The sequence below is a fragment of the Microtus ochrogaster genome, linkage group LG5, assembly GCF_000317375.1.
Source record: "Microtus ochrogaster isolate Prairie Vole_2 linkage group LG5, MicOch1.0, whole genome shotgun sequence".
Classification (NCBI taxonomy): Eukaryota; Metazoa; Chordata; class Mammalia; order Rodentia; family Cricetidae; genus Microtus; species Microtus ochrogaster.
The window spans coordinates 65,911,461-65,926,178 of NC_022031.1; the positions used below are offsets into that span (position 1 = coordinate 65,911,461).

Genomic DNA, 14,718 nt, shown 5'->3' on the forward strand with positions numbered 1-14,718 from the left:
TCTCTCTCTCTCTCTCTCTCTCTCTCTCTCTCTCTCTCTCTCTATCTCGCTCTCTAACATTATATATATATTCTAATGCATATATATATATATATGTTAGAAAATCACACCTGATTTTATTCTGCTAAGCCATTGACTAAAACAGCCTTATTCATCAATTAATAAAATCAACATATATACAAAAGGACATCCCACATCAGACAACAATCAACATAGGTCATGTCATGAAATAAAAAGCTTCTGTACAGCAAAAGAATAGGTCAGGCAATTGAAGGTACTGTCTGTGGCATGGAAGAAAATCTTTTCAAGCTATAAATATTACAAAAGATATGTGTCCAGAATATAGAAAAATTTCAAAACAAAGCAAATTTTTTTAAAAATTCAAGCAATCAATTAAAAATGTTTTTCTGAAGCTAAACAGAGTTCTCAAGAGAAGAAATACAGGGGAAACAGTTTGGAAAGATATCCTTAATCATCTAGATAACTCAATTTTTAAATTTTTTTCTGACAAAAAAAAATTCACTCTGAAATTAGGATAGTACCAAACTCACCCTAATTCTATGGTAGACTCTTAAGTTAATAAATTTCAACATACTTAGCTCTTAAATGCAACCTGAGTTTGACTTGTTTGTTCAGAAATATTTTTTCCTCAACAACAAAACTAAACAAAGCACCTCACAGAGTCTCTTTACTGCGATAGAGTTTATAATCCTGGAGATATTCTAAAGAGCTGTCAAATCATGTGTGACACAAAGAACTTAAAATTTACTGACAGACATTTTTCTTCTTACTTGTTATCAATCCCCATGTTGAAGGGAATTGTCTCAGCTTTATTTGTAGACTGCCTGACTTGTATGGCTATAAGAGAACTTTTATAATTATAATTGCCTACATGTAAGAACATGCCATTCAGAGCCACCTGACATGGTCCCTTTGAGATGAGAGGAGTGTTGTGTAGCACTTTCATTTTCTTTTGTTCACAAAAAAAAAATTCCAGCAGATCCAAATGTTTCTCTTTCTCTCTCCTTTTTTTTCAGTCACCACGCCCATTTCAGAATTCAGGGGACAAAATATAAGCTTTGGTTTAAAAAAATTCACAAAATTTCATGACAACAAGTACTAAATTGAACAATTCCAAAATCAACTTAATTGTCTTGCCAATATTTGGGATAATCAATAATGTAAACAATATCACCTGTGCTCTTCTTTGGCCAACTACTAGTTTTCCTGAAACCTGAATATTTCTTGAGGTAAGACTTACTTGAGGTACCTGTACACTCTCTGATCTAATGCAATGCCATCTTTCTGTCAGCTCCTTTGATGTACTATCCCTACAGTTATCACTCCTTATTCAGAGCTTGTCAACACTGTCAAGTTCTGATGTAGGGACTTTGGCTGGGTAGCATTTAGCACACAGTTACTTCTCAGTATGCATTGTTCAAATGAATAGAAAAATTATAAGGTATTGCCGTGTGATCTCGTATCAGGTAGTGTGATTTTTATTTTTAGAACATGATAGGATAATTACTGTGGCCTTAGTTTTTTAAATACAAAGGGAATATTCCACTTAATAAACTTCAGAACTTCAGAAAAAAACAGTTTCTCTGATCACAAACAGGTAGTATCAATTATGCTAATATATATATATATATATATATATATATATATATATATGGCTTTCAACTATCCCATGATTTAACATTTATTAATGATCCTGAGGAGAGATGCAAGGTATCATGAAATAACAGTCCTTGGTAATAACTCTAGCATATAGGTAATTTAAACAAACTGGAGGTGGTGGGGATGCATTAAAAAAGCACAACCTTGTAAAGCAATTATACAAACATTGAAATCTTCCAGTCTATCACAAGTTAATTGCTTCAGGCTTCCCTTGCTGCATTTTCAAATATTTGTCTTTATTTTCTAACATTCTTGACAAGTCACACATTTAGAAAAGATGTATACTACATCAAGGCTGTAAGTTCACTAAACAAAATGATTATATTCAAATGCTTTTAGGAAGCATATATAGTATATGTTAATATATTATGCCCAATATATTAACATAATATATAAGTACAGGTAATGTATTTCAGATAAGTCATTTGCCATTTTAATTCACAGGAAAGCTACATGTTTACTGTTATTACACCAAGTAGAATTCTGAGTCGCAATTCAAATAACCGTGTTATTCTAACCTTTTAATGCCTTTAGTCCAAGCCTCAGTGACTATTCTTTGCTTTGACATAGTTGGACAGCTTGAAAGTGATGGATAACATGGCTGACTAAACATTCAAAATCGTAGGACCAGGAGACAAATTCCCAAAAGACCTCTCTGAAGGCTGCAATTGTCATTTGAGGGTACGATAGAAGTGATCTGGGTTACTAAAAGCAAAGCCAAGCAAATTGCCAAGAAGCCTTTTGTTCTTTCCAAAAATTATATAATTAAAAATCATTTAGCACAGAGTAAGAAAATTATTTCACAGAGTAGTGCTACTACATGGGTAAGTTATAAACCTGGAAATTGTTGTGGAATATTACTTTAACTAGGCAAAGATGTGTTGTTCATGCTGCATTTGTTTAACAAAATAAAGATGTGTTGTTTTGCCTCTCACCTAAGGCACCTGCTTGGCCTAATAAAAAGATGAACGGCAAATAGCTAAACTGTAGAGGAATATTCAAGGCTAACAGTGGAGAGAACCAGTAGGAGGGGGAATCTACATTTGAGAAGAGAGAATGGAGAGAGAACAAGGGGGAAAAAAAGGGAGATTACCAGGACTAGTCAGTCTGGTAGCCACCAGTCGGTCAGACATGGAAGTAGGACACAGACTGAAAGAGAAGTAGTGAGTCCCAAAGCAAAACTGAGATGAAGAGAAACAGGTTGATTTAAGTTATAAGAGCTAGTGGGACAAGAATAAGATGAGGTTAAGTATCCATAATTAATAAGTCTCTGTGATTTGGAAACTGCTTGGTGACTAAAAGGAAAAAGCCTGAAGCAGGGAACTTCTATATTCAAAAGAGTAGCCTGGCTTCTCTTTTCTTTAAATAATCTTATGTCTAGCTAATTTGAGACACTAGATTCTAGACATTATTAAAACATTGTTATGGGGAGAAAACCTTCAAAATTCCATGTTGAACACATGAAATACAACATGTAATTTGATACCAGATTTAATAAAAGTACAATTGTCTTTCTGTATTCATGGGGACATTGTTGAGCAACTGCTGGAAAATAGCAAGCAACACACCACACCCAACTTCTCCACCCAGCCAGGTCCTATATATGTGTGTGTGTGTGTGTGTGTGTGTGTGTGTGTGTGTGTGTGTGTGTGTATACATATACATAAACATACGTATATACACATACATCTATGTATATCTTTTGACAGGGTGTGCCAGAGCCTCCTCTCCAGATACCCTCTCAAACCCTTCATATATAGACTGGGCCCAGCTATAAGTACTCCAGATTATTATGGACAGTCCTATTTATGACACCACCGCAACCTCTAGGTTCTGACCAAATTCCTTGGAGTCTACCCACAAGAACTTAGGACTTTTCGTGACAAAGAGGCACATCTGCTCCTGGCAGCTCCAATCTACTTCAAGAGGATGATGGGAACCAAAGTGGTTCCTATGGAGTTGATTAGCCATTTGGGCAAGAAACTGCTCTCTCCTGGAATGTTTGATGGTATGGTGTACGAACTGGACATGCAGGACCCACAGAAAATGATGGATGAACTTGTCTAAAGAAGGTGAGACAGACCTTCAGCGTTCCTGCTTCATAAAAGAGTCTGCCATACAATCTACAGGACATAGAAGAAAGTGACTGACAAACTGTCAATTTAGGCAGAATTGTCTTTGAAATTTTCTGCTTTATGGAAAAGTTTGCTAAATGCTATTGGCCTGTAGGCTGAAGATGTGTGCCCAATGTTACAGAGAACTTTGGGTGACTGTCCATGCAGCAAAATATCTCTGTCAAATCTAGAGTTTTGGAAGTTGCTTACAATGCACTTCCTGTTTACTTAGGTAATATTACATCTTTCTGGAGACTTTGATGAAGTTGAAGAAAGATAATTAAAATTTTAAAAGATAAATTAGGTGTAAAGCTTTAGACTCAAAAAGATAGGATACATCAAAGAATGTCCCTTAATTTGCCAAATGTAAATGGACTAAATATTGTAACTATAATTCTTGCTTGATAACTGTTTTGTTGTATGTAATTTTACTATGTTAAAATTAAAACTTTTCTTTTTATTTAGATAGAAAAGGAGAAATGGTGTGGGAAGTCCTTTCTGTGTATGTGTTGTTTTTATTGGTTAATGAATAAAGAAGCTTCTTGGGCCTATGACAGGGCAAAATATAGCACAGCGGGAGTTCCAAGCAGAGATAGAAAAGATAAGAAGATGGAGTCAGAGAGACACCATATAGCCCCTAAATGACAAAGATGCCAGAACTTTACCCAATAAGCCACAGTCATGTGTCGATACACAGATTAATAGAAATGGGTTAATTTAAGATATAAAAGTTAGCCAGAAATATGCCTAAGCGAATAGGCCAAGTAGTATTGTAATTGATAAAGTTTCTGTGTGATTATTTTGGGTCTGGGTGGCCATGAAACTAATGAGCAGCCTCCACCTCCAGGAAATGTGAAGAGTTGTAGGCTTTGTCTTTTGCAAACCCTTGTAAAACTGTATTGAAGCTACTCCCTGAAATTCCAGAGAGGACCTGCTAGAGTCTATCCTGGTCAGTATCAAAGCTTGCTTCACATTTGATTCAAAATCATGAAACTGTTTTTTCTTTATCTCAGAATTAACAGAACCCCTGCCTAGAGAATGGTCCAGGTAACAATTGCAATCTATCTTCCCAATCAATTAATGTGAGAATGATAATCCCCCAGATGTATATCCAGACTCCCATTTGCCAGGTGATTCTTGACAGTCAAATTGATAATTAACACTATCATAGCTATTGGACTTTATTTGCATGGTTTTTCTTTTTTTGACTTTTACTGATTATTGTATGTTTATGTGTGTGACTGCTTGTCTGTGTGCACATCACATTCTTCAGCTATCCAGAGGACAGAAGATAATGTTGTACTCTGGAACTGGAGTTACTATAGGCAATTATGCCCAGTGTGGGTGTTAAGAATTGAAGCCAGGGCCTCTGCAAAAGAAGCAAGTGTTCTTAACTACTGAGCCATCTCTAGCCAATGTTTTTCAAACATACAGAAAGTTGAAACTCCTATTTTTCACAATGTGTCTTTTTAGATCACAGTACACATGAATCATACCTGTATGTTTTTGTTTATATTGATTTGTTTTGTAATACAGTCAGGGGTCAACTCTGCTGCGGCTTGAAGATTAGTTTTTCACTCTTAGAGATCTATGAAAATTCTTTTTTCAGACTCCTAATTAAATTTCCAATTGTTAAAATGCAACAACAAAGCACGCTGTGCCCCATGAATTTGCCATTTGACAGATAAACATCTGAGTCTGTTGCGTAGAGGTCAGGTAGAGGAGAGGACTCCTCACCTTCAAACTCTCAGCTATTGACATTGCTATTGCAACGTGGCTGGAAGGTCTGCTCTGCCCCCTGAACTAGCAAGATTGCACATTTTTCTGCTACTTCATTTCAGGAGACTCCTTTCTCCTGACTGTGTCAAGGTCCTGTAGCCTGAAGTTGCCACATGAGTGTCTCATTCCTTGCTCACTATTGTTCATAGTGGATCCTCTGCTAGCTGCAGGCCAAGAAAGGCCAACGCCATCCCTTCCGGCAATCTCTCGGCATCTCCCTCCACAAAATCTGTAATATTGTTCTCACTTCACAATAATTGTTGTACTTAAATGGAGTTTAAGCCTCATTCTATTGAAATAGTCTCAGGAATGACTGTAGAATATTTTTCAGTGTATTGAAATGCTGGTTTCAAAACAAAGACCTAAATTTATAGAGTGGGAAAAGATCAGTGATCAGGATTTAAAAAAAAATAACCCTCCAGGTGATTCCGCTGTGTCTTCTGAGCTGATTATCATCTTAAAACTTGTGACTTCCTCAGTAGCCAGCCAGATGTTTTTATGCCCTAATCCTAGAGTTTAGCCCTTTCCTCTGTCTGTATTACTGTTGCCTAAGAGAATCCATTTAAAATATTTTCCTCCTTCTCAAAGGAAGATGGTCTGTGTTTTCTTTTAGGAAGCTATGATGCCTGGAGTACAGAGGAAAGGTCATAGAGCCATTTCATCTTCCTCTAATATCTATAACATCAATGAGACAATAGTAACAGCTTAGAAAAGCCTAAAGGAATCTTGAATACCATTTTTTAAAGATATGAGATAAAATGTTTAAAATTGTTAAAATCTCTGAAATATTATAGCTTACATCAATAAATAATACTTTAAGTTGGGGGACTAGGTGGTCAATCTAATGCACTTTTTATTATTACGTAAATTCTAGTTCTGAGTAGAATCTTTTTCTTTTAGCAATAATATATCTTAAATATCTTGTTCTGGGAATTAATGGCACTTTATACAGTTATAATTTCATTTTTCCCTGTAATACATATTTTCAGCTATTATCTACTTTCATTACTGCTGTTAATACACTTGCTCTTTGCTCATTCAAATCATAAATTTAAAAATTATCATATATTTCTTTCTTTCCAATGGTTACATTAAAGAAAATAATGTTTTTAATAGGCAATTTAAGGAATACTTATTTTTAGAAATTACCCAATTATTGAATTTTTTGATTAAGACGTTTTATAAAATAGGATATATCTGACATTTAATTTAATATTTCCTTCAAAATAATCCAAACTCTGCATTTCTTAACTTAGTAGTTATGAAGGCACAGAAAGAAATGTCACAGCTAATCATTCAGCAGTATTAATGATTCCCCCTCAACTTAACCACATTAATTTTAGTCTGCAGTTTAATGGAAATAGTTACCTTCATTGAGAAGAATCTAAATTTACTACAAATAAATTCTTAAACTTTATTTGAATTTTTTGTTAAAATAACCTTTAGTTTTTGTTTTATGCTTAACAATTTTTCTGGAACTAAAATAGTAAAAATACAATAACATTTTTATATAAATCAAATAAAATTATAAATATTCATGATTGTAAACATACCTTAATTTCTACTTTTAAAATAAGTCACATCTTAAATAAATTTATCAGTCATGGTGGTCCCACAATTATTGTTCTCCTCAATGGCTATCATTTCTTCAAAACTGATTTTCACTCTTGAAATAAGCTGAAAATATGCATTTGTTAAGTAATCTGTCATAATGTTTTAAAAGTGTGGGCGTTAAACCTGTTGGATATGATACGAAGTATTTTAAAACCTCTGTTACTAGTATACACATTGATTTTATATCAGGCTTAGAAAAAGAGTCACGGCCATCGTCTCTCCTTACGCGATATGTCTCCCATCCCCGTCCTCCCTGTACGTGTTACCATTCGTCCCGCTCCAAATCCATTTGAGTCTTTTTCACAATTATTGCAGCTAGAAAAAAAAAAAATCACTTTCTTATTCTCTCCTGTCCCAGAGCTGTTAAAAGTGAAAAATCATATCAGTTATGCATCTATACAGACAAGGATTAGAAATTTGACGTCCACACATATCTAGATATTTAATCTTCCCTGTGGCCAGCTTCATCCTTCCTCCAGTGAAATAGATGGGCAAGTAGACAACCCCTATTTTATTTTATTTTTTTTTCCTTTGAACAGGAATAAATAAATAAAGGAATAAATATTCCTTTCTATTCTTATACCCAAAAGTCTGGACTAATGACTGTTCATAAATATTAATCACAGTGAAGGGATCGGTGCTTACAGCTGAAGGCCATGCTTGTCTTACTCTGTGCTAGCAGGGGACCTAACATACAATAGATATTAGGTTACTGTTAGTTAAATTAATTAGTGAAAAAAAAGAATTAATACAAACAATTGTGGTTATATATGCCTAGCACAAAATTTAGCATTTCTTGGCATGTATTTCACCATACATTTAATTCAAAAGCATTATAACCTTGTACTATAATTCAAATTTCTCATATTATAAAAATATTTCTTATTATAGACCAAAGTGCCCTCAAAGTTCAAAGAATGTAAATTTGAATGAATGTTCAAAGAAATGAATTGAGCTTCAGTTTGCATATTCTGAGTAAAAATCATCTGTGTACTGATTTGTACTTCTCAAATTATAGAAATTACATTTGCTCTTAAAAATGTAAACTATTAGTCTAGTTCACTGTGATAAGTGAATTGTTTCTTCACATCTATAGATATAGTTCTCAGGAAATTATATCCAAGTCTCTGAAACGTTATTTAAAAGAAATTAAACTGTCAGTAGAGATACTAAAGTTCTAACTGGTGATCAAAAATATTATAAAATTACAATAGGATTACTTAAAGCAAAAGCCATAACTATTAACATAAACATTAACATTTTCTTCTAATTTATTCATAATGACAATGTTTTATTGGTACAGAATATAGGTATAATACTGCAAGTATGCCCACTTGAATGAATTAAAGGTATTTAAAACACTGACTATGGCTATTAGACTCACTTATTTTAAAAATAATCATCATTAAGATTCCTAAGAATAGATAAATCTCCTGACATAGAGTAATAATACAACAATGTAGAGAAAATCCTGGCACTGTAAATTTTGTCTTCTATTTTAACATGGAAGTAAATTGTGCAGCCTCCTTAAATGTAATGTTATTTTATATAGTCCCTTCTTGTATCTTTTTTCCTTTATGGTGCTATTTAAACTTTTAGGGGAAAAAAAGAATTCCTTGACAGATGCTACGCTGGTTAGTGTTAACTGTCAACTAGACACAGCCAAGAATCACCCAGGAAAAGCAGCAGGGTAGCCTGCGGGAATGTTTGTGAGTAATTGTCTTATTGTTAACTTAAGTGAAAATACCCAGACCACTGTGGGAAGCACCATTCCCTAAGCAGGTGTCTCTGACCAATGAAAGGAGACAGGTAGCTGAAAGTTAACAAGCAAGGATCTGCGTGTTTGTTCTTTTGGGGCTGTTGATGGGATGTGAGGCTCTAAGTTCCAGCCTTTAAACTCTGCAACAATTCTTTGTGACCAGGAATTGCAAACCAAATAAATCCCTTACTATATTGCTTGGTTTTTTTGTTTGTTTGTTTCTTTTTTTTTTTTTTTTTGATACAGTGTCTTTCTGCTAAGTAGTCTATCAGTCTGGCTGTCCTGGAACTTGTTATATAAAGCTGGTTAGCCTTGATCTCACAGAGATCTACTTGTCTCTTCCCCCCAAGCACTGGGTTTAAAAGTATGTGCCATCATTTTTATCTTCCTATATTGCCTTTTATAATATTTTCTCATAGCAACAAAAATGAAACTAGGATAGATTGTATAATTACATAAAACACCAATGCCATCCCTAAAAAATTGTAGTAGTAAGAGCTAGTATGATTCAAAAGCTCTTTCAAGGTAGAACAGTGAACTACCATGTTAAACTTGTGCTCTTTTTCTGAATAAAAACTGAAAGTCATTAAGACATTTTTAAAGCTACATTGATATTTTTTGGCAAAATGAAAATTCAAACTCCAGACTTCAGGGTCAAATTTTAGTGTCCTTTGAAAGCAAAACAAAATACAGCTGCTTTTGTACTTCATTTCTTGCATCCTAAAATATTCTAGAAATTTACCTTCTCATATATTCCCAAATAAAATAAAATTCAGATAGTGACAATTTCAGACCATTTTGATATCGTCCTTGACCTGTTTTTCAAAGTTCAAGTAGAAATGATTTTCAATGTGTCAGTCAGGTCCTCTATTTTTATTAATGAGAAACTGCTCCAGGGAGCTTCACTCCTTCTGAGAGAAACTGCACATGGCAGAGTTCCTCCAGTCTTTAGCAAATGCTCTAGCATCATTCCTCTTTTCGGCTGCACAGAGTCAAGCAGTTGTCTGGCTTAGCATCAGAGTCATCTTATACGTGTGTTAGATGAATTATACAAGGGGAATATAACAATAATAGACATTGGTGTTGGTCTATAGTATCAATAACACCTAGTGTCACTGTTTAGGCCTTAGCCATGACTAGGCTCAGGCTTCAGGGGAGGCTTTCATCTTCTGTCCACCACTGTCCCTAAACTTAATGTGGGATTCACCTCTGTAATATGTGAATACTATCGGTTAATAAAGAAGCTGCTTTGGGCCGATTGCAGCACAGAATAGGGCAAGGCAGGAATTCCAAGCAGATAGAGGAGGAAAGTGGAGTCAGAGAGAAGCCATGTAGCTGCCCAAGGAAAAAGACACCTGCGAGAGACCGCTGGAACCTTGGTGGTAGGCCACAACCTTGTAGTGATGCACAGATTAATAGAAATAGGTTAATTTAAGTTGTAGAGCTAGCTAAAAATATGCTTAAGCTATTGGACAAACAGTATTGTAATCAATACAGTTTTTGTGTGATTATTTTGGGTCTGAGCATCAGGGAAATAAATAAGCAGCCTCCGCCAATATAAGCAGACTAGTTTTATCTTAACTAGACACAAGAGTCATTTTGGAAGAGGGGATCTCAACTGAGAAAATGTTCCCACTAGATTGGCCTGTAGGCAAATTGGTGATGCATTTTCTTGGTTGAAAACTTACATGAGAGGACCCAACATAACACTATCACAAACTGGAGTCATACAAGACCAGCAGGAAGCCACTGGCTCCCAGCTCTAAGGTCAAGTGCTGTTAGGATCACCACCTTTAGGACAAGGAGATCAAACCTGTCCAAGAAGGAAGAGGGTAAGAAATTAAACTCCCCTTTCCTGTTCATAATAGACGTGGTCACATATCACATAGATCAATAAAGCCACAGGTTAAGCAATGTTTTCAAGGAGGAAATCTCATGAGAGAACACTTCTCAACATAAGTTAAATACTTACATTATTAAATTATTTCCAATCGCTGATCTATGTGATTTGTATGTATGTGCATATACACATTTATAAGACCAGTAACTGTGTTCAAATTTGATAATACACTGTGGATTTCAACTCAATTTGAAATGTATTTATTGTTCTTTTGAGGTAGATTGCTTGTTTAACCTCAAGAATATAGATTAATGTTCAGTAATAAAATAGGAAAGTGTGATTTTACTTTTACCATGAGACATTCACTGAATTCTATCAAATGCCTTTAATATCTTTTTCTGAGAAGTGTCTTTCAGAGTTTTTGTCCATTATTTACTCATTTTGTTTTCTTGATACTGATTTAAATTCCTCCCGTATTTTGGGTATCAACTGGGAATGTCAAGTGTGGACTTGCAAAATGCAAAGATTTAAAAAAAAACAAACAAACAAAATGCAAAGATTTTCGGCCAGACCTTGATGTGTTCTCACTCTCCTTCTTTGTCTTTGAAATGTGTCTTAGTTTAGCAAAAGCCACTTGTATTTTTTTTATTTTGCTTGCTCTGCTTTTTGATATGTATCTAAAACATGTAACGTAGTTTTTACTTCTTTTGCCTAAAATTTTGTGTGGATATTTTCAGGTTTGGGTTTAGGCTATTACTTCACTTCTAAACGATTAACTATTTTCCTTCTAATCCTTAAATCATTTTATTTTAAGGCACTATGTTAGTTAAGGATTGTGTGCAATTTCTCTCACTGTGCATAAAGTTTCAAAGTTCATTGGCCTTTCCTGCTTGTTGATTTTTGTCAGTTTGACACAAACCTGGTCATAGTTTGGAAAAACAAATCTCAATTGATGAGGAATTTCCTGCATCTAGTTAAGCTATAGGTAAGTCTGTGGGAACATTTTCTTGGTTAACAGTTGATGTGGGGAACAGCCTACTGTAGGTATTGCCAACCCTGGGGTATAGTCCTGAACTGTATAAGAGGACAGCTGAGCAAGCCATGGGAAACAATCCAGAAACCAGTGGTGCTCTGTAATCTCTGCTTCATTTCCTGCCTTGAATTGCTGCCTTAGCTTCCCCCTGATGATGAACTATACCCTGCAACCCAAAAAAACATGTCCTCGCCAAGTTGTTTTTGGTTACAGTATTTTATCACAATCAAAACCTAAGATACCATCTTTCAATGTACTACCTTTTTTCAAAAAGAAAAATTTTCTAACCTCTTATTGAATTTTGTGTCTTCAAACAATTCTTCAACTTTTATACATTCATCCACAATTTCACCCACAATATGTCTGCCATTTCTAGACCTAGTGGATCCCTGAGGACAAACACAGCTACACACCAGGTCTCTGGACTTAAAGAGGGAAGAATTTCACCCATGAGCTGCCCTCTGTTTCAAGCAATTCTTCAATTTTTATACAATCATCCACAATTTTCCAGTTGATAGCACTTTAGTTTTCTTCACAGATTCTACTTGTGCTCATACCTGTCCCACAATGGTTTCTATTTAGCGTATCAGCAGTATTTTCCACTGGATGATGTAGGCACGCGGTTCAGGACTAGCAAACCAGAGCACAGTGAAAATCCATGGGTACAATTTAATCAACTAGAGTATGGTGAGTATCTGTTCAGGTTCTTTTAAAAGACTACTTCATTCCTCTCCTAAAACTTAAGTATATAAATACAGTGTGTCCGCATCTACCACAAGAAGTATGAAAATGAAAACAATTCACAAAAGGTAAGGCAGACCCATAGAAGGAAAGTAGCTATCAAGATTTTAGTTTAAGCCTGAGACTGACTTTCCTCCCAAACATTCCAGAAATATATCCTAAAATCCCTTGCTTGTTAAACTAATTTGGCTGGATGATCAGGCACATAAACAAATCAATGTTGTGTGCTTTCCTGATGTGTTCTGTATTTTATACAGTGTAATAGTTACTGTTATTCTGCTATGTTAAAATAGTAAGATGGGCAAACACATAAAAACAAATATAGTTTTTGTTTCTTTTATAGATTTTATATTTTACATAGATACATAAAATTCCCTAAATATAAAATTTATGCATATGTGGCCTGGTATTAGAAAGGAGACTAGGGGAGTAAATATCAGAAGACAGCACAGAGAAGGGGTGTGGGGAGGTGGATATGTCACAGGACGTGATAAACTTGAATAAAATTGTCATTGTGAAACTCAGCATACCTATGCAATATAAATAAATACATGCCAGTCCTAAAAAGCACACAAACATTCACACATAAATTTTACTTTCAAAAGAAGACATATTACCTTTTTTCATCCTCCTGAAAAATTTTAGGAAATACTTTTTTTTCATGCAAGAATATTTGAGGATATTGCTTGATGAATGTATTGTGAGCTGTCAAATTAAGGGAAGAATGTCGGCTTAAGAAAAAGAGAGAAAAGAAGTGTAAGTATAACACACAATAATTGCTTTAAAAGAGCTTTAATACTATATATTAATTCTGTATCAATTTTATTTCAAGCATTTTATTACTGCAATTGAACAAAGCTGTTATTTAATATAATATATAATGAAAGTTACTCCAAAATGATTCTTAATTCTCTTACAAAATTGTAACCTAAGAGTGTAGTTTTCTAAATTTTTGCAATGATTAATAAAAACATCATACACTATTATTTAAGTCTGTAGTAAAAAACTGTTGTGTGAAAAATCTCAGCATTTCCCACTCTGGAATAATGTAGGATAGGTTTGATAAGTGAAGTTCAGTTATCTTTTACTGATAAATCATAAACTCCTTTTGTGGATAAGGGTAGACTTTTCTACTTTAAATGCCCTCTCCTACATGATTCTTCCACTGTAGACATAACAATAAAAAAAATTGTCATAAAATGTTGGATAATAGCTGTTGTTTCTAGAAAAACTGCCCCATTCAATTTTCAAGTGACCACCATCTAAAATATTGTCAATAGCCCAAATGCTAAACATTCATCTTGATAGCTTATTTCAATAATTAGTAAAAATAGTCATCTTCAAATTGAACATTCACAAAATCTTGGTCAATATTTGCTTCATGGTAACGAATAAAAAAAATCCCTCAATAAAACTGTCAATGCAAACAGTGACACATTGAAATATTTGCAGCAATTTCTTTTTCTCTGGGCTATATTTTCTAAAACATTGTATTGATATTTCACACAAAATAAATTATATATAACTTAAAATCTTATTTTATTTACCTCAATTCAAACAGTAAAATGTAAGTGTGATTTAATACTTTGGGCATTTTAGTCCTTTTCTCACAACATGTATATATACTGATTAAGTATCTACTCAATTTTTAAATCTGTGCACTTATGTCTGTGGAGGATTTCCAAAGATCTCCCATATGTGTATTTGGAAACTCACATTCAGTAATCATCTGTTAATTTCTTTAAGGACTTGTTCTATACCATATACTGAAGTAAGCTTTCATTGCATATTTGTATAACCTACTGATGTTGATATATAAATATTTACATGTAAAATACTATTATTTTAATAGTTAGTCACACCATATAACTAGGATGTGAGAGATATATAATAAAAATTAAAATTTAACTTACTCGAAGTCCCATTTTCTTAACCTCTAAGATATGGTGACCCAAGTAAAAATGCAAATTATTTCTTGTTATGTCAGGCCATATTTTAACCAATTTACATATAGCACAACATTTAATTCTTTTTTTTTTTTTGTTTTTGTTTTTGTTTTGGATTTTTCGAGACAGGGTTTCTCCGTAGCTTTTGGTTCCTGTTCTGGAACTAGCTCTTGTAGACCAGGCTGGCCTCGAACTCACAGAGATCCGCCTGC

The 14,718-nt window shown here is 34.2% G+C and overlaps 1 protein-coding gene across 1 annotated transcript in view; it reads right to left on the bottom strand.

Annotated features, from left to right (window-relative positions):
* Cnbd1 (cyclic nucleotide binding domain containing 1) overlaps window positions 1-14,718 on the bottom strand; it is a 246,200-nt gene that overhangs the window by 210,115 nt on the left and 21,367 nt on the right. The window contains exon 3 of the mRNA XM_005362341.2: window positions 13,178-13,291. Coding sequence (XP_005362398.1) covers window positions 13,178-13,291 — 114 coding nt within the window. The remainder of the gene's footprint in view (window positions 1-13,177; window positions 13,292-14,718) is intronic.